This window comes from Salmo salar, chromosome ssa02, assembly GCF_905237065.1.
Source record: "Salmo salar chromosome ssa02, Ssal_v3.1, whole genome shotgun sequence".
Taxonomy (NCBI): Eukaryota; Metazoa; Chordata; class Actinopteri; order Salmoniformes; family Salmonidae; genus Salmo; species Salmo salar.
In genome coordinates this window covers 46,123,154-46,141,930 of record NC_059443.1, presented here as the reverse complement: position 1 = coordinate 46,141,930, position 18,777 = coordinate 46,123,154, and the positions used below count along the sequence as shown (strand labels likewise).

Genomic DNA, 18,777 nt, shown 5'->3' with positions numbered 1-18,777 from the left:
TAAAATTTGGAATCAGTTCCATTTATCCTTTAGCCTCCGAGGCTTTTCTCTATCAGGCGCAATCAATCAGAACATTTTATTTCTTCCATCTTTAAATTATGGGGCTTTTGGCATCTGGCACTCACTAGGCCTCTCCTCACTACCCCAATTATTCTTTGATGATACATTTGCCTCTTTTGCTCAGCTACAGGAAATGTTCAACCTCCCTCAATCCCACTTTTTCCGCTATCTCCAGACTAGGAACTTTGTCAGAGCTAATACATTTGAATTTCCCCATAGGCCTGCAGAATACAGCTATAGAGAGCATCTTTGAGCTGAACAAGCTTCCTAGGGGCGCAATTTCAGATGTATATGCAATCATTAATGACTTACAGAACCCTCCTTTGGTGCCTTTAAAGACTTGATGGGAAAAGGATTTAGGGGAGGAACTTGGGGAAGACACCTGGGAATCTGTGCTGCATTTGTCCTCTTTTAGCACTAGACATAGCCTCATTCAATTCAAGGTGGTTCACCGTATCCACTGGTCCGGGGCCAAACTTGGAAGAATGTTCTCTGATTTTGATCCTACCTGTGTCCGATGTAAAACGGAACCAGCCACACTGTATCATATGTTTTGGGGCTGTCATAAACTGTCAGGTTTCTGGGAATTAATATTTAAATGTTTCTCTGATATATATGACACTGTTATAGATCCGTCTCCCCTTACAGCCCTTTTTGGAGTACTGCCCATAGAATCCCCCCTGTGAAGAATTCAGTTGGACACTGTTGCTTATACAACTCTTTTAGCTAGACGGCTAATACTCCAGAACTGGAAGATGGCAGTTCCTCCATCTTATAAATATTGGGTGGGAGATGTGTTGTGCTCTCTGAAACTAGAAAAAATGTATTTCAATACACGTGGGAACCCCAAACTGTTTTATGAGGCTTGGGCTCCATTCCGATCTTACTTTAAACAATCCATCTCTGATGGAATTCATATTAAAACAATAATATGTCTGTATTTGACTCCCCTGTGACTTAAGGGCTGGATGAGCATTTCTTTGTGTTTTCTTTGGGGGGGGATTAAGGTTGATGATGTGCTTATTCATTGTGACCTGCGGATGCCTTGTTCATCTTGCCCAGTCAGAGACTAAGATGTGAGCTTGTTTTGCCCTGTTTTTATTTTTATTTTGTTCACGCTCACGTTTTTTTTTTTTTTTTTTTAAAGCATTGTCAACTTTGTTTTTGGTCCAGTGGATGGTCGGTCTGTGGCCATGACTGTCTGTGAGTGGCTGCATTTCTCCACCCCTGTCCCTTGTTTGTTTACAGAAACAATGGTGAGGTGTCTGCTCTGTCCCTGTACTACAGATTGTCCTTTAACCTTTGTAGCCTTCTGCCCGGTGTGTTTAACTTGTCTAAAGTATGGTATCTTTAAAGCTATTCTTTTTTATTTGTATTTTTTCTAGTTGAGTATATTATTTATATTGTTTTGTGTTGTCTTGTTTGTAAAACTGAATAAACAGAGTTAAAAAAGAGTTAAATCTGCTCCAGAGAACTCAGGACCTCAGACTGGGGTGAAGGTTCACCTTCTAACTGGACAACGACAAGAGTGGCTTCGGGGAACAAGTTTCTAAATGTCCTTGAGTGGCGCTTGCCATCCAACCTGACAAAGCTTGAGAGGATCTGCAGAGAAGAATGTGAGAAACTCCCCAATTACAGGAGTGCCAAGCTTGTAGCGCCATACCCAAGAAGACTCGAGGCTGCAATTGCTGTCAAAGATTCTTCAACAAAGTACTGAGTAAAGGGTCTGAATACTTATGTAAATGTGATATTTCAGTTTTTTCTTTGTAATAATTTTGGGGTATTGTGTGTAGATTGACGAGGGGGGAAAAAACGATTTAATCAATTTTAGAATAAGGCTGTAACGTAACAAAATGTGGAAAAAGTCAGGTGGTCTGAATACTTTCTGAAAGCACTTTATGTACATATAGGTAGTGACTAGGCAACATGATAGATAATAAACAGTAACTGCAGCAGTGTATGTGATGAGTCAAAAGAATTAGTGCAAAGAGGGTCAAATGCAGATACAGGGCTCTATGCTGACTTTTTTTTTTTACAAGGAACACGTGCGCCTAAGTAGAAAAATGTCGGCTGGCACAAAGAAATGTTGGAGCACAATGATAAATATTTATGGTAATAAAGCTAGAATCCTTCATTTTTCTAGGCGCACTGGTGCTCCTAAATAAAAATTCCAGGTTGCACAGAAAAATATTTAGGCACATATGTGATATGTGAGTAAAATGGTCGCACTGTAAAGTCCTGAGATAGTCCAGGTAGCTATTTAGTTAACTATTAAGTAGTCTTATGGCTACTCCTGGTAGAAGCTGTTCAGGGTCCTGTTGGTTCCAGACTTGGTGCATCGGTACCACTTGCCGGTCCAGAGTGTGTGTGAGAGAACAGACTGTCCGTGCATAGAGGAAGCCTGGGGAATCTGAGAGCATGTCTTACAGAAGTGACAAATGCTCCAAAGTAGGTCAAATAATTTTCCCTTCAGTCTGTCCCGGGATATCTCAGCCCTGCAAACCAATTTCCATTTTCAAATGGTAAAAATTACTCTGAGGTAGCAAACAGTTGCATCCGGTAATTTTACAAAGTCATAAATCAGACTTTTGGGGAATTTGAACAAACATTTTGATATTTTCCTCGTAATTCATGGCTTGTAGGACCATTCCAACAATGAAGAAAATGAATGTCTCCTCATAAAATATATACCACTTAATGTCATATTTTATTAAAGCCACATGTTATGCCATTAAGGTCTCCAGGCAACTCAAATGTTTTAATATTACACAAAACACCCTGTAATATCCCCCTGTGTGTGTGTGTGTGTGTGTGTGTGTGTGTGTGTGTGTGTGTGTGTGTGTGTGTGTGTGTGTGTGTGTGTGTGTGTGTGTGTGTGTGTGTGTGTGTGTGTGTGTGTGTGTGTGTGTGTGTGACAGTGTTTGCATGCGCCATGGCAATTTATCTGCAAAAACACTTGCAGGTGTTGTTATGAAATCCTAATAGCCTGTGCTAGTACCACAGGTTTTTATTGAAACCGCAGTTTTTAGCCTGGTCCCAGATCTGCTTGTGCTGTATAGCTAACTTCTGGTTGTTGTCATGCTAAATGTTTGGCATGACAATGATCATAGGAATTGGCAAGACAGCTCACTCAGATCTGGGACCAGGTATGTTTTCTCCAGAGCAGAACCTTGTGAGTTAGGTATTTTAACTTTTGTAGGCACTCTTCAGCTGTTTCTCACTGATTTGCACTGTTTATTATCAGGGAGTGAGGGCAGGAAAAATCAACTTGTCTTCAAGTTAAGGAGACGAAAGAGCTTGTTGAATGAGATTTTAATATAGTGTGTAGATCCTAAGTAAAACCTGTGCAGACATTTTTATTGGCTAACCATTAGCAAAAGGGGTCAAAGTCCAGTACTGCTGGAGCAGTGTGAGCTCAGCCGAAACCAGCACAGACCAACTCCAAATGAAACAGTTTGGCCTTAAATTGTTTTTTTTTCTTTCTCGGAGGTCAAATGTTTGCCCACTGCAGGTGTTTCACTGAGCTTTGCCAAGCACTGTGAAGTCCCTTTCATGTAAAAAAAATCTCCTTAATGTCGCTCTGTAAAGTAGAAGCCAGACACAGCTTGAAACATCGCTCTTTGTCAAACAGTCTGCAATTAAGGCCAGTTTTAGTGTCATTTCAGTATAAACTGAGAGAGTTTGGGCAGCTGGAGGCTAGTCTAACTTCTCCTCACACACACACACACACACACCACGGTGTACTGTATAAAACCTGCATGTCTGGAGTGCATTAAAGGACAAAGATGATGCTGGCTGCAGTTCTGGAACCGCTCCGGGGACTGGAAGCAAGTGGGTGGAGCCAGGGCGCAGGAAGTGTGTGTAGGGTCAGTGGAGGTCAGTGACAGTGTGAGGATTGAAGGACGCTGGGAGGGGTTGCATTGGTTGGCACAGGTCCCTGTGACTCTGCTGTTTAGATAACTGCACAGCAGACATTGAGCAGTTCACAGTCCTCCCGGCTCTGGAGCCATGGGAAAGATGCGTATTTAATGGAATTCCCGCAAGATAAACGCTACTGGAGGCTCTTCAGAGGAAGAAGGGGGGCACCGTCATACTCAGTGAATTTCATAGAAATGTAAATAGTGAAACATTAAACAAGTTATCCTTATTAGATAAAACTATACTAAATATACTCACGTCACCAAATAACTGATAAAACTCACTGTTTTGCAATGAATGTCTACAGAAGCCTCAACAGCACCTTCTAGGGTAGCACCATGGTGTAGCTGGACATTCACTACCGAATTCCAAACTGCCTCTGGAAGCAACGTCAGCACAAGAACTGCTCGTTGGGAGCGTCATGTAATGGATTTCCATGGCCGAGCAGCCACACACAAGCCTAAGATCACCATGCGCAATGCCATGCGTCAGCTGGAGTGGTGTAAAGCTCGCCGCCATTGGACTCTGGAGCAGTGGAATTGCGAGTGATGAATCATGCTTCACCATCTGGCAGTCCGACGGACGAATATGGGTTTGGCGGATGCCAGGAGAACACTTCCTGCCCGAATTCTTAGTGCCAACTGTAAAGTTTGGTGGAAGAAGAATAATAGTCTGGGGCTGTTTTTCATGGTTCGGCTAGGCCCCTTTGTTCCAGTGAAGGGAAATCTTAATGCTACAGCATACAATGACGTTCTAGTTGATTCTGTGCTTCCAACTTTGTGGCAGCAGTTTGGGGAAGGCCTTTTCCTGTTTCAGCATGACAATGCCCTTGTGCACAAAGCGAGATCCACATCGAAATGGTTTGTCAAGATTGGTGTGGAAGAACTTGACTGGCCTGCACAAAGCCCTGACCTCAACCCCATTGAACACCTTTGGGATTAATTGGAACGCCTACTGCGAGCTTGGCCTAATCGCCCAACATCAGTACCCGACCTCACTAATGCTCTTGTGGCTGAATGGAATCCCCACAAGTCCCCATAGCAATGTTCCAACATCTAGTGGAAAGCCTTCCCAGAAAAGTGGAGGCTGTTATAGCAGCAAAGGGGGGACCAACTCCATATTAATGCCCATGATTTTGGAATTAGATGTTTGGTGAGCAAGTATATACAGTGCCTTCGGAAAGTATTCAGATCCCTTGACTTTTATTAGGTTTTTATTAGGTTTTAGCCTTATTTTATTAAGTTACAACCTTATTCTAAAATGTATTGAATTGTTTTTTTCCCTCATCAATCTGCACACAATATCACATAATGGCAAAGCAAAAACAGGTTTTTAGATCATTTAAAAAAAACGGAAATATCACATTTACATAAGTATTCAGACCCTTTGCTCAGTGCGCAGCTATTTTCAGGTCTCTCCAGAGATGTTCTATCGGATTCAAGTCCAGGCTGGGCCACTCAAGAACATTCAGAGACGTGTCCCGAAGCCACTCCTGCTTTGTTTTGTCTGTGTGCTTAGGGTCGTTGTCCTGTTGGAAGGTGAACCTTCGCCCCAGTCTGAGGTCCTGAGCACTCTGGAGCAAATTTTCATAAAGGTCCTGTGTGGCTCAGTTGGTAGAGCATGGTGTTTGCAACGCCAGGGTTGTGGGTTCGATTCACACGGGGGACCAGTATGGGGATTTTTTTTTTAATGAAATGTATGCATTCACTACTGTAAGTCGCTCTGGATAAGAGCGTCTGTTAAATGACTAAAATGTAAATAAAGGATCTCTCTGTACTTTGCTTCGTTCATCTTTGCCCCGATCCGGACTAGTCTCCCAGTCATTGATGCTGAAAAACACCAACACAACATGATGCTGCCACCATCATGCTTCACCGTAGAGATGGTGCCAGGTTTCCTCCAGACGTGACGCTTGGAATTCAGGACCAAGAGTTGAATCTTGGTTTCATCAGACCAGAGAATCTTGTTTCTCATGGTCTGAGAGTCTTTAGGTGCCTTTTGGCAAACTCCAAGTGGGCTGTCATGTGCATTTTACTGAGGAGTGGCGTCTGTCTGGCCAATCTAACATAAAGGCCTGATTGGTGGAGTGCTGCAGAGATGGTTCTCCTATCTCCACAGAGGAACTCTAGAGATGTCAGAGTGACCATCAGGTTCTTGGTCATCTACCTGACCAAGGCCCTTCTCCCCCAATTATTCAGTTTGGCCAGGCGGCCAGCTCTAGGAAGAGTCTTGGTGGTTCCAAACTTCTTCCATTTAAGAATGATTGAGGCCACTGTGTTCTTGGGGACCTTTAATGCTGCAGACATTTTTTGGTACCCTACCCCAGATTTGTGCCTCGACACAATCCTGTCTTGGAGCTCTACAATTCCTTCGACCTCATGGCTTGGTTTTTGCTCTGACATGCACTGTCAACTGTGGGACTTCATATAGACAGGTGTATGCCTTTCCAAATCATGTCCAATCATTTGAATTTACCACAGGTGGAATCAAGTTGTAGAAACATCTCAAGGATGATCAATGGAAACAGGATGCACCTGAACTCAATTTCGAGTCTCATGGCAAAGGGTCTGAATACTTATGTAAGTAAGGTATTTCTGTTTTTCATTGTAAGAAATGTACAAACATTTCTAATAACCTATTTTCGCTTTGTCATAATGGGGTATTGTGTGTAGATTGCTCTGTATTTTTATTTATTTAATCCATTTTAGAATAAGGAAAACATGAGATGTGGAAAAAGTCAAGGGGTCTGAATACTTTCCGAAGGCACTGTATATAGGTTGTAATCAATAAATGTTATAATAGGGCACATTAGATTGTCTAAGTCTTGGATGTGGCCTAATATACAAGAACCAACCCCACAACCCTGGTGTCACAGGCACCCTCTTCCAGCTAACTCAGCCATTGTAACCACACCAGCCCACTGGTGTTGCTTTAACCTTCCATGGCAATACTCTGTGTCAGCAGCACAAGGTGGAGAGTCCAGCTAAGCCCAGCACACTGCCCTCTCTTTCCTCTCAGGAAGGAAGCTGATGTTTGAAGTATCCTAGGACAAATTTCTTCCTCCCCGCGCAGGAAAAAATTCCTGGTGTATTATTATGAAGCAGTGTGATCCCTGAAAGATGGGCCTAGTTTTTTTTTCCTCCCCCAGTTGCTTGTGTGACTTGCCACTTGCCAGGCCGTCATAACTGACTTGCCTGGTTGAAAAATGTGATAATAAATAAATATGTGAAGAGTGTGTGCTTGTTGTTTATTTTTGAAAAGTCCATGACAATCATTGCTTGGCTTCTGAATATACATGGGGGCAATATAGTATTTTTCTCCCAGCAGCACATGCCTGACTATTTAGCCATTGGCCTGTGATGTCATGGAAGTGATGAGTAATGAACGGAATGATTAAAGGGATCAGGGGGCTGTCTATTCGCTGTGTGTGACAGCTCTCATGTGACATCAGGCTCCCCTCTGGAAGGAAAGAGGGAACGGAGGCCTTGGTCTGGTTAATGAAAGTATAGTGCAACCCCTCTAACCAACCCCCTCACCCCCTCCCAATGAGCCTGCGCTTGGTGTGATCCGTTCCGTGTGTGACATCACCACTGCCTCCTCGCTTCTCAATTCCCTGAATGAGCCCGGGTGCAGTGCACACAGACACATTTGTTTAACACTTTTTTAGTTACTACATGATTCCATATGTGTTATTTCATAGTTTTGATGTCTTCACTATTATTCTACAATGTAGAAAATAGTCAAAATAAAGAAAAAGCCTTGAACGAGTAGGTGGTCTAAAACCTTTGACCGGTAGTATATGTCTGTTTGAAGTGTATGCAAATAGATTGTATGTGTGCGAATGGATATCCAGACCTGTACATTAGGTGAGTGTGTGTTCATTGTGGTTAGTCCAGCTGCACTATTTCCTGTGCCCTCAGTCAATGCGGCCAGTGTTGTGTTAAGCACAGCGGCATCATTCATGAGGCAGTGCTGCTGTGTAGAAGTTACACACCGCCTTAAGCTGGCCCATTGGGACTTGGAAGTGTGACTTTCTCTGTTGACAGATGGGAAGGAAGCGAGCAAGAGCGTAGTTAGTCTTGGCTCATCTGACTCTCTGGTCACACAGAGAAGGGTTAGTGTTGGCGCGCCCAGACCATTGGTCACTGGCGCAACACAGAGAGAGAAAATGAGAGAGAGAAAAAAGATTGATAGACGACTGATAAAAAAAGACAGGACCTGCTCTGGAACATGACCCTGGGATGGGTATTTGGTAGGTGCCTGTGAGAGACCTGAATGGGTATCTCACTAAGAAGGTCAAAGGTCACATTAGACACAGTCACCTCACACATGCTCCCTCTGACACAAGAGCATTGTCACAGCTTTGTGTTTAACACACACACAAACCGCACACACACAAGCTATTATAATTCAACTAATTTATCTCAGTGTTGAGTAAAGTAAATGGTTTTGGCTGTAGTTCTCCTTTAAGGTCTGGCTCCAAGTACAACTGCTTAGCAGTTTCTCTCCCCCTTCTCTCCCTCCTGTCTTGATGGTCGTTGCGGTTGTATACTCTCTTTAAACAAACGATGGTGGCTGGCTAATCCTGGGCTTCTGCCTAACGTCGCAGCCATCAATTTAAGGCTCCGGGCCTCCTAATACACCGTGGTGTAGGGAACTGTCAAACACACACCACCGCACAGATGGTTCCCAGCATTACGTGTGTTGCATTACTTTCTGCGCCCAAGCACGGCTGTCAGGCGCACCACTACACACAGGGTTGTCAGTGCTAAGTGTGTCACCCGGTTCTACTGTGTAAGCTTCTGTCAAACACACGCTTCCACCACACATGGTTTTGAGTTGTGTGTGAGCGTTACAGTACTACTGTGCAGGTCCCGTATCAGATACTTACACAGGGTTACACACATGTTCGGGAGTATTCAGTGAGCGTTACCATAATACCGGGTTCCTATAGGAACCATATGAACTGCAGCATTACCCCCAAGTGACCCTCGGGAGAGACAGCGAGACGTGTGTGTCTTAACATTGCAAGTGAGCGAATGGCATCAATTCTAATCTGGTGTGTGAGCCATTTTGATAACTGCTGTGGTTTCTCATAGAGAAACTATGAGAATTTGACCATTCTTTGCCTTTTTATGACCTTTCAACTGAACACAGTGAAGAGTAAAAGTAGGGATGAATTTCCACCCTGTTAGCCATTACATTTGGATTGGTCTTGTCTTTACACACACATAAACAAAATCGTCAGTCGTGTTGCTAAACTCCGTCCTCCTTCCTGTGTTTCAGATGTTATCTCTCCCACGCACTACAACCCGTACTACAGACGGCTCACCTTCGACGTGACCTCCATGGAGAAGAATGCCTCTAACCTGGTCAAGGCTGAGCTACGCGTCTTCCGCCTCCAGAACCCCAAGGCCCGCGTGTCTGAACAGAGGATTGAACTGTACCAGGTAAACCTCCCTTCTGTCCTCATCTCTAACCAGGTTTCCATCCAACCATTTAAAAAAAAAATGTGTATAATAATAGTATAAAAAATAATAATAGTATAAAAAAATTTAAAAATTACAACCAGCCTGATGGAAACAGAAAATTTGTTGGTAAACTTTCCAAATGTAGACTAAACAAAGTATGCTGAACAAGTTGGCATCTTTTTGTGTCAGTATAATTAATTATGCGAGAAATGTCAGTGGAAACGCTTTTATTCACAAATATTGATATAATAACCATCATATCGAAGTAAACTTGGGGTCACGCGATAACATGTTGTGTGGTACTCCCACTACGCCGGACGGACAGGGATTCGTCACTGGGCTCTTCCCTCTTTGCTCGCCGCTACTGAGTGAATCCTGGTTAGTTTATTGTCCTCCACTTAGAAATATGCATAAATTCAGCGGGTTGTCTCATCTGATCTGAGGTCGTAGTCAAAGTGAATGGAGTGTGGCCGGGCGCCCGGGGTCACCTTCTCAATCCGGTTCAGGTCGGCGGTCGGAGCTCCGCGGCCCAAACCTAACCCCGAGCGCTACCCCGAGAACCACATGTGTAACGTGGGCAGCACAGAAAGACAGAGTCTACCGGCGGCCGCGCCCGACCATGCGGGGAAAGTGGGTGCCTCCGGCCGAGGCAGGAAGGGAAAGGAAGGGAGCACGGGGGAGAGGAGAGAGAGCTGAGGCCCCTCCTCAACACTCACACCGAACCGTCCTGGTCGCACGGAGGCAGCCTGCGACTGCCTCAGCCGCGGAAACCTGGGGGTTTCGATTGATGGCAAAGCGACCCTCAGACAGGCGTAGCCCCAGGAGGAACCTGGGGCCCAAGGTGCGTTCGAAGTGTCGATGATCAATGTGTCCTGCAATTCACATTAGTTCTCACAGCTAGCTGCGTTCTTCATCAACGCACAAGCCGAGTGATCCATCGCTGTGAGTTGTACTCTTTTGTTTTTTTGTTTTACGCAGAGGCTAGTGGCTAGGCGGAGTTGGGGAGGTTGCCTTCATTTTCCCTGCACACCCTTCGCCAGAGCGAGAGGCCACAGTTCACGGAGCAAAAAGGTTCGAGGTTGAACGAAAAACATCCGGGTGCTCCACTTCCGCCGAAGCGACGGGAGACATTAAACCTACACCTGGGCACGAAGCGGATGGCTGGGTTCCCAGAGCCGTGCGAGGGTCCTGGGCGATACCCAAGCAGTTTAAATATGGAGACCAAGTCGGGAAGACCCGGTTCACCGGCAACCCCCAATCCCCTTCGGACGCGACTGCCAAGCGGCCGTGCCTAACGGGGAAAGGGGGGATGGAGCCGGTCGGGTGCAACCCAGGCGACATGGTGATGCGGGGAACCGGGCTCGGGCTGGGGCCGAAGCCACCCTCCCGGCCAAGAACCCCGCGCCGAAGGGCGTGAGCCCCCTACCCAACCCACAGCAGAGTTTTGTTTTTGGAGCACAGCCCCACGCCTGTGGCTGGCAACCCGTTAATGATCCTTCCGCAGGTTCACCTAAGGAAACCTTGTTACGACTTTTACTTCCTCTAGATAGTCAAGTTTGATCGTCTTCTCGGCACTCCGCCAGGGCCGTGACCGACCTCAGCGGGGCCGATCCGAGGACCTCACTAAACCATCCAATCGGTAGTAGCGATGTGCAGTGTGTACAAAGGGCAGGGACTTAATCAACCGAGCTTATGACCCGCGCTTACTGGGAATTCCTCGTTCATGGGAAATAATTGCAATCCCCAATCCCTATCACGAGTGGGGTTCTGCTGGTTACCCACGCCTCTCGGCGAAGGGGAGACACGCTGATCTGCTCAGTGTGGCGCGTGTGCAGCCCCGGACATCTAAGGGCATCACAGACCTGTTATTGCTCAATCTCGTGTGGCTGAACGCCACTTGTCCCTCTAAGAAGTTGGACGCCGACCGCTCGGGGCCGCATAACTAGTTAGCATGCCGGCGTATCGTTCGTTATCAGAATTAACCAGACAAATTGGCCAAATCCACCAACTAAGAACGGCCATGCACCATCACCCACAGAATTGAGAAAGAGCTATCAATCTGTCAATCCTTTCCGTGTACGGGCCGGGTGAGGTTTCCCGTGTTGAGTCAAATTAAGCCGCAGGCTCCACTCCTGGTGGTTCCCTTCCATCAATTCCTTTAAGTTTCAGCTTTGCAACCATACTCCCCCCGGAACCCAAAGACTTTGGTTTCCCGGACACTGCCCGGCGGGTCATGGGAATAACGCCGCCGGATCGCTAGTTGGCATCGTTTATGGTCAGAACTACGACGGTATCTGAACGTCTTTGAACCTCCGACTTTCGTTCTTGATTAATGAGAACATTCTTGGCAAATGCTTTCGTCTGTCTTGCGTCGGTCCAAGAATTTCACCTCTAGCGGCAGAATACGAATGCCCCCAGCTGTCCCTATTAATCATGGCCCCAGTTCAGAAGAAAAACCCACAAAATAGAACCGGAGTCATCAGGTTACAGACTAAATAAATGATGATGAACTTCACAGGTTTGTGAAAGTGCAATGTGATGAGCTTGATGCTCCTTTCCAATAAACATCGAGGGTCTTAGTCTGGTGACATGATCATCGATGCTTGGCTGCCGTTTGACAAATACAAATAATCTTGCTCTTTTGTCCATAATAATCTCATCATGTAGGCCATAGGCCTAACCGCACGGTATCTGTGAGCTGTTGGCTAGAGCGCATGTGTCAATAACAGAGTGGGCACACTCGCTATATAACGCAAAATCTTTTGTGAGAAAACCATCAGTAGAGTTGAAAATGCATTGGAAACCCATCTTACTTTTTTATTCGGGAATTTAACCGCAAAAGGTATTTTTATGTGCATTATGTCGTCACGCACAGCTTTTTATCCACAACAAGTCAATTTGATGGAAAACCTAGTTGATGAACCACTCTGAGCTGGATCTAGTGTCATTTCCACTTAAGGACAAAACAGACCGTGCCAGCGAATGGTTAAAAGCAGTGAGTGGCCATCTTATCACCTCTGACCACAGTACAACAGCTGTCATTTTCTGTTAATTTCCCAACTATTCTACAAGTTCAATCGCCACAGTTCATCGACACCCAGCAGGTGATGTACATTATGGTGTGTCTATTCCTTTAGCCTTTACTCAACCACTCCATACTATATACATACTGTATCTTTATTAGCACATCTGATACAGCATGAATAATAATATGGTGGTATTCCACAAATATACTACTTTTGTTTTTTTAAGTTTTACCAGTTCAAACCAGTATGAAATAGATTACTAAATGCTTACCACTAAATGACTACATGCCATACTTGAGTGTACATGCGTACACACACACACACACACATTATGAAGTTCAGCGTGGGCCTGTTAGAAATGTGTGAGTCAGTAGTGTCGGGAGCCGGGCGGCTCATGGATCAGTCCAGCGTTATTTGTGAGTGGAGAGAGGAGTGTGGAATGCAGAGCGGTGATTTAGACCCGGTGCTGAGTCTCCGGGGGCTGCGCTCCGGCCCAGCCAGCCCAGCGTCTACTGCCTCCACACGGTGTAGGACCATCGGCACCAGCCCATTCCCAGGGCGTGGTAGTGTTTATGTCCAGCCAGGGGAATGACAGGTGGCCTAAACACAGCTCAACATGGAGGATTTTCTCACGCGAACACAGGCGATTGAAAGCGTGTGAGGGAGGACAGATAGAGCCGGTGCAACCAGGGAGAGTTTCTCCAAGGAGATCAACTGATAACCTTCAGTAATACATTCAAGTCGTGCTGTACTTGAACTGGACAGCCAAAACCTTACACTGACGTGTGTAGTTCCACACACATTCAGATACAGAGTGAAATTGAGCGTATCGCAATTATGTATTTTTCACAGATACAGTGTTAATATACATTAACTACTAGGAAGATTCTCTCTTTACCATGACTGTTGAGGAGTGATCGGGCCCTGAGATGGTTCACTCGCCAGGGCCTAGTGAAGACTAGCCAGGGACTTGAGGAAAGATAGCTAGGGCCTAGATATGTTGAAGTAAGTGACCATCCAGGTAGATGGGCCCCAATGTCTGTCTCTCATCTCAAGGGTTTGTAAGTAATTAGCCCCAGTCTCTGTAGGCTTACTTTCCAGAGATTTTGACTAGTCTCAACCTCTCTTTCCTTTTTCTCTCACTCTCTCTCTCTGCCCCTCTCTCGCCTTTCCCCTACCTCTTCTCCCTCCCTCTCTTGCTTCCCTCATCAGGCTTCCCTGTAGCAGCAGTAGATCTCAGTGGTGTAGCAGACAGTGGTGGAGTAGAGGAGCAGTGTTTCTCACATTAAGGAGAGCATGGCCAACATAAACACATGGTTATGAAGGACAGCAGAATAACAACGCTCTGTCCGGCATCTGTTTCCGGGCCCAGCTCGGCTCCTCTAGACCTGCTCAAACGATCGGGGCTCTGATGGCAGTCTTGGAGACTGGGGGGACCACTACTAGACCCGAGTAACTGAACCAGGAGCGACTTCTGGGACTCTTACCAGAATTTCCCTCCAGGTTGTTCTCATACATAGGACATGTGTTGTTTCCACAGATTTTGAGTCACAAGGACCTGGCGTCCCCGACGCAGCGCTACATTGACAGCAAGGTGGTGCGCACGCGCACGGAGGGAGAGTGGCTGTCTTTTGACGTGACAGAGGCAGTCAGTGAATGGTTGCTTCACAGAGGTAGGACGCAGAGGTTTTGACTTCCTATACTACAGCTGAATCACTGATCATACATGATGCTGAAATCTCATTGGCCTGTTGTATATGAACAATCCTGTCTATTTTTCCCCCCAGACAGAAACAGTGGATTCAAGATCAGCTTGCACTGTCCGTGCTGTACGTTTGTGCCCTCAAACAACTACATCATCCCCAATAAGAGTGAGGAGCTGGAAACCCGCTTTGCAGGTATGTATTGGACAATACATGTGTGTTACTCTACAAGCATACAGATGCTATCTTAATTTGAGTAGTTTCTCACAGCAGGAAAAGAATCCTGCAGAAACAGTAAATGTGAATTATGAACATTTTTGAAGGGGTTGATACATTTTTCATTCGGGAAAATCAAGTCTGAAATTTTTAAGTGGAAATGAAAAACTTTAGAAGCCTTGAACACTACAGTTTGCATTTCCTGCTGTGCAGGAAAATTTTCTGTGACAAGAGTGATCAAATAAAGATAGAATATCTGTATATTGAGAGATAAGTACGTTATATTTTACTTTCATTCATATGTAGCTAACTGACATGAATAGTTATGCAACAACGTGTTTGGCAAGTGTACATGTGCAGTAAGTAGCTGTCACGGTTGTCATAAGAACGGGACCAAGGCGCAGCGGATGTTGAGTTCCACATATTTATTACAAAGTGAAACTTTAAGCAAAGGCAAATAAATCAATAAACGAACAACGAAACGTGACTACATGGTGCACATGCACAAACACAAACAATATCCCATAAACACAGGTGGGAATAATAGCTACTTAAATATGATCCCCAATTAGAGGCAACGATTACCAGCTGCCTCTAATTGGGAACCAAACCAAAACACCAACATAGAAATTTTCAACTAGAACACCCCCTCGTCATGCCCTGACCTACTACACCATAGAGAAACAAGGGCTCTCTCTCTATGGTCAGGGCGTGACAGTAGCAGATATGCATTTTGTGGGATTCACTAGTACAGATGATTTTGAGTGTGTCCCAAATGGCACACTAGTCACTATATAGTGCACTACTTTTGACCAGAGCCCTATGGGTCCTACACAGATGTTCTATCTTAATATGATCACTCTGTTGTCGCAGAGAATTTTCCTGTGCAGCAGGAAATGCAAATTGTAGTGTATTCAAGGTTTTAAAAAGCTTTTAAAATGTGTCATTTCCACTTTAAAATGTCACACTTGATTTCCCCCCCCTAACTTGATTTGACATTGTATGAACATGATGGATTTTGATGATATGTATGTGTGTGATTGACAGGTATAGATGACAGCTTCCACCACAGCGGAGACCTGAAGGTGTATAGGAAGCGGCGCCACAGCGCCCAGGCTCCACACCTGCTCATGATGCTGCTGCCCTCCTACCGCCTGGAGTCCCAGCACAAGAGCCACCGCTCCAAACGAGCCCTGGACGCTGCCTTCTGCTCTAGGTACTGACCCATAATGACCCCTACTGACCCCACTGATCCTCACATGACCCCGACACCACTCTGCTGGCGGGAACTCCACACACACACAAGCATGTGTGCATGCACACTCACATCTAATAGACACTGTACATACCTAGTAAACAGTTACCTCCTTCACTAGCTCACCCTCTCAGTGGTGCACACACACTTGGCAGTTGTTCTTATTGCAGAACTCTCTCTGCTCACAGCTATGCATGTATTCACTCTCTCTTACACACACACACACACACACACATACAAACACACACACACATACAAACACACACAAGTGTGGCTCCCACAGAACCGTATCCATCCCTCACTCCTAACTCTCTCTGTCTTCCTATGCACAGAAATGTCCAGGATAACTGCTGCTTGCGGTCGCTCTACATCGACTTCAAGAAGGATCTGGGCTGGAGGTGGATCCATGAGCCCAAGGGCTACAATGCTAATTTCTGCGCCGGGGCCTGTCCCTATCTATGGAGCGCTGACACCCAGCATTCCAAGGTGAGAAGTCAAGGGTCAAAGGTTAAATAATCCAAAGGGATTGGTTTAGAGCCAGCAGAGGTCAGAGTGGTAGTAGAGCAGTGGTGAGAGTAGCAGTGTGGAGTAGTGGTCATTGTGGCAGCATTGTGCAGTGGAGTTCTTCTGAAGATCGTCGCATTCCTCTTTTTTGTTTTTTTGATAGTTTCACAGCAGGCCATTGCCTTTGTCAACATCAAGCCTCATACTTGACCTCTGTGTGTGATTCTTCGCTTCAGGTGCTAGGCCTGTACAACACTATCAACCCGGAGGCGTCAGCATCGCCCTGCTGTGTGTCTCAGGATCTGGAACCTCTCACCATCCTCTACTACATCGGCAAGACCCCCAAGATAGAGCAGCTCTCCAACATGATCGTCAAGTCCTGCAAGTGCAGCTAGGAACTGTGCATATTCAGTCACACACACATGCATACACACGTGTATGCACCCACCCACCCACACATATAAATACACATACTGTACATATACACATACGCACATTCATCAACAAACACATACTGTACATCCACACAGTCAGTCACACTATTACTCTCCTGCACTATTGTACAGACATATTTGATCTCCTACAAGCACAAGTGGAAAAGGTGCTGAGCAGATCTAGGTACAGAAAACATATCTCCCGAAACATCCATGCACACACACACACACACACACACACACACACACACACACACACACACACACACACACACACACACACACACACACACACACACACACACACACACACACACACACACACACACACACACACACACACACACACACACACACACACACACACACGCAGCTGTGGCTTTTGTACAGGTGTGCCTGTGTTTTTGTGTTTAGAAAGGCCCTGTTAACATGCCTCACCTCACACACTTGTCACACAAAGACGCAAGAGTACGGCAAACACTGGAAAAAAGTATAAGTGTCTATATGTGAAATAATACGTCTGAGAAACAAAGACGACCCCCCCGGTTTCAACATTCAAAGCCATCTCCTTGATTTTGTTTGTCTTGTTTTGCATTCTTTTGAAACTATTGTCATTTTATATTTTGTTTAGATTTTTGATAATTGTATTGCCTATTTAATATCCAGTGTTTTATGGTTAGCACCCAACGCGTTTTCAACTCTCTCGGGAAGTGGTGGATGAATCCACTTCCCAATGTCAGTTTACTAATATGTTATAACATAGTAATGTTACAATCGCATCCCATATGCTGTTTATATGTGCTGTAACAGCCACTTAAGGCAGAAAGAGGCTAGGAGACTGTGAGAGAGAGACAGAGAACAAAAGAAAATAAGCACACCTAGCATGCCTACCTTTTCAACAGAGACTCATCCTCACACGGGCATACTCATAAAAAAAAACACACAGACCCATCCCAAACCCTGCAGCAGGCAACATATTCAAACTCTGCTGGAATGAACAGTAATGTTGAGCTCTGTTTACCTTGTGCATTGAATCTTGAATGCTTTAGGAAGCCCAACAGTGATTCCATCAACTACACAAGGTATGTCATCATAAACACACGTTTAAGATTTCTGTGGATATGTTGGATTGTTCTGAGTAGAACAGGGTTGTCCTTGTCTATATGATGCAGTGGTATGGGAATGTGGAGGTATATTAGTTAGCGAAGTATAGTAGTGGTGTAGTGACAATTAGAGAGAAGGGATACAATAGGTGAGAATGGACAGTAGATGTGACCTGGTTCAGAGATTGTCCATGAACCTTCGAGACCATTCCATTAGGTGTGAGATTACTTTAGGTCAGAGGTCAAAAGGTCATATTTACAGGTGTGCAGTAGTTGTTACAGACACCAGCGTTGTATCTGCTCATTTGCATCCGAAAAGCTTTGTCTCGCCCGCCTCCCTCAAAGTGTAAAGCCATTATTCAGTCATAGGTTTTTGTCCTTTGTAGGAATAAAAATTGTTGGATACAAAGAATTGCACTGACGCTATTTTGATTCTGTTTTTTATTTTTGTATTTTTTATTAGTCGTTACTTCCCCCTTATTAAATGAGGAGTGTTGATGATGTGACTTAGAGCAGGAAGTGTAGGTGACACTACCCCGCCCCTAACCCCACCCCCCCTTTGGGCACCCGCGCCAGTGGACTTCCTGGAAAACCAGGAAGAGGAGCGAGGCACCAATATTGTCATGATAGAGCTATTATTTTTCATTGTTGTTGTTTATGATGATTATGTTTTTGTTGTTGTTGACCCACTATGATGTATTGTAACACATTATTGTTGTTGTACTCTAGTGGTAAATAAATTATTTAAATTACAAGGGAATAACGCAATTTGCCTTTTCTTTTTGCTGTTAATCTGTGTTAATCGAAGCGTGATATAAATGTTATCAAACCTTGAGAGAGATGTTGAGAAAGAAGTTTCAAAAACAAATTTATTTGCCACTCCCATTGAGCAAAACAATAACAGTATGATTTTCTTATGCTGCATGAGTGGGCTGTCATTTTCATCTCCAACACAAGCACTGAATGCATCTCTCTCTATTTCTTACTGTGAAAAGCTATGGAGGTAAGCTAGAATGGCACGTTGTTAGTACTCCATGAATATACATTTACAGTATTTGTCAGAATTGAATAACTCTCCAGAAGAGTA

At 45.0% G+C, this 18,777-nt stretch overlaps 1 protein-coding gene, 1 long non-coding RNA gene and 1 other non-coding gene across 3 annotated transcripts in view; 2 read left to right on the top strand and 1 right to left on the bottom strand.

Annotated features, from left to right (window-relative positions):
- Window positions 1-18,454, top strand: part of LOC106584161 (transforming growth factor beta-2 proprotein-like) — a 33,048-nt gene extending 14,594 nt beyond the window's left edge. The window contains exons 2-7 of the mRNA XM_014169098.2: window positions 9,265-9,428; window positions 14,016-14,148; window positions 14,263-14,373; window positions 15,442-15,610; window positions 15,982-16,135; window positions 16,390-18,454. Of these exons, the coding sequence (XP_014024573.1) occupies window positions 9,265-9,428; window positions 14,016-14,148; window positions 14,263-14,373; window positions 15,442-15,610; window positions 15,982-16,135; window positions 16,390-16,548 (890 nt within the window). The 3' untranslated portion in view covers window positions 16,549-18,454. The remainder of the gene's footprint in view (window positions 1-9,264; window positions 9,429-14,015; window positions 14,149-14,262; window positions 14,374-15,441; window positions 15,611-15,981; window positions 16,136-16,389) is intronic.
- On the bottom strand, window positions 10,246-10,398 carry LOC123740016 (5.8S ribosomal RNA). Its single transcript, XR_006768106.1, has one exon. It is a non-coding gene; the product is annotated as a 5.8S ribosomal RNA (ribosomal RNA).
- Window positions 11,123-11,783, top strand: LOC123729605 (uncharacterized). The gene is made up of 2 exons (XR_006761254.1): window positions 11,123-11,213; window positions 11,613-11,783. It is a non-coding gene; the product is annotated as an uncharacterized lncRNA (long non-coding RNA).
- Window positions 18,455-18,777: the final 323 nt, after the last annotated feature.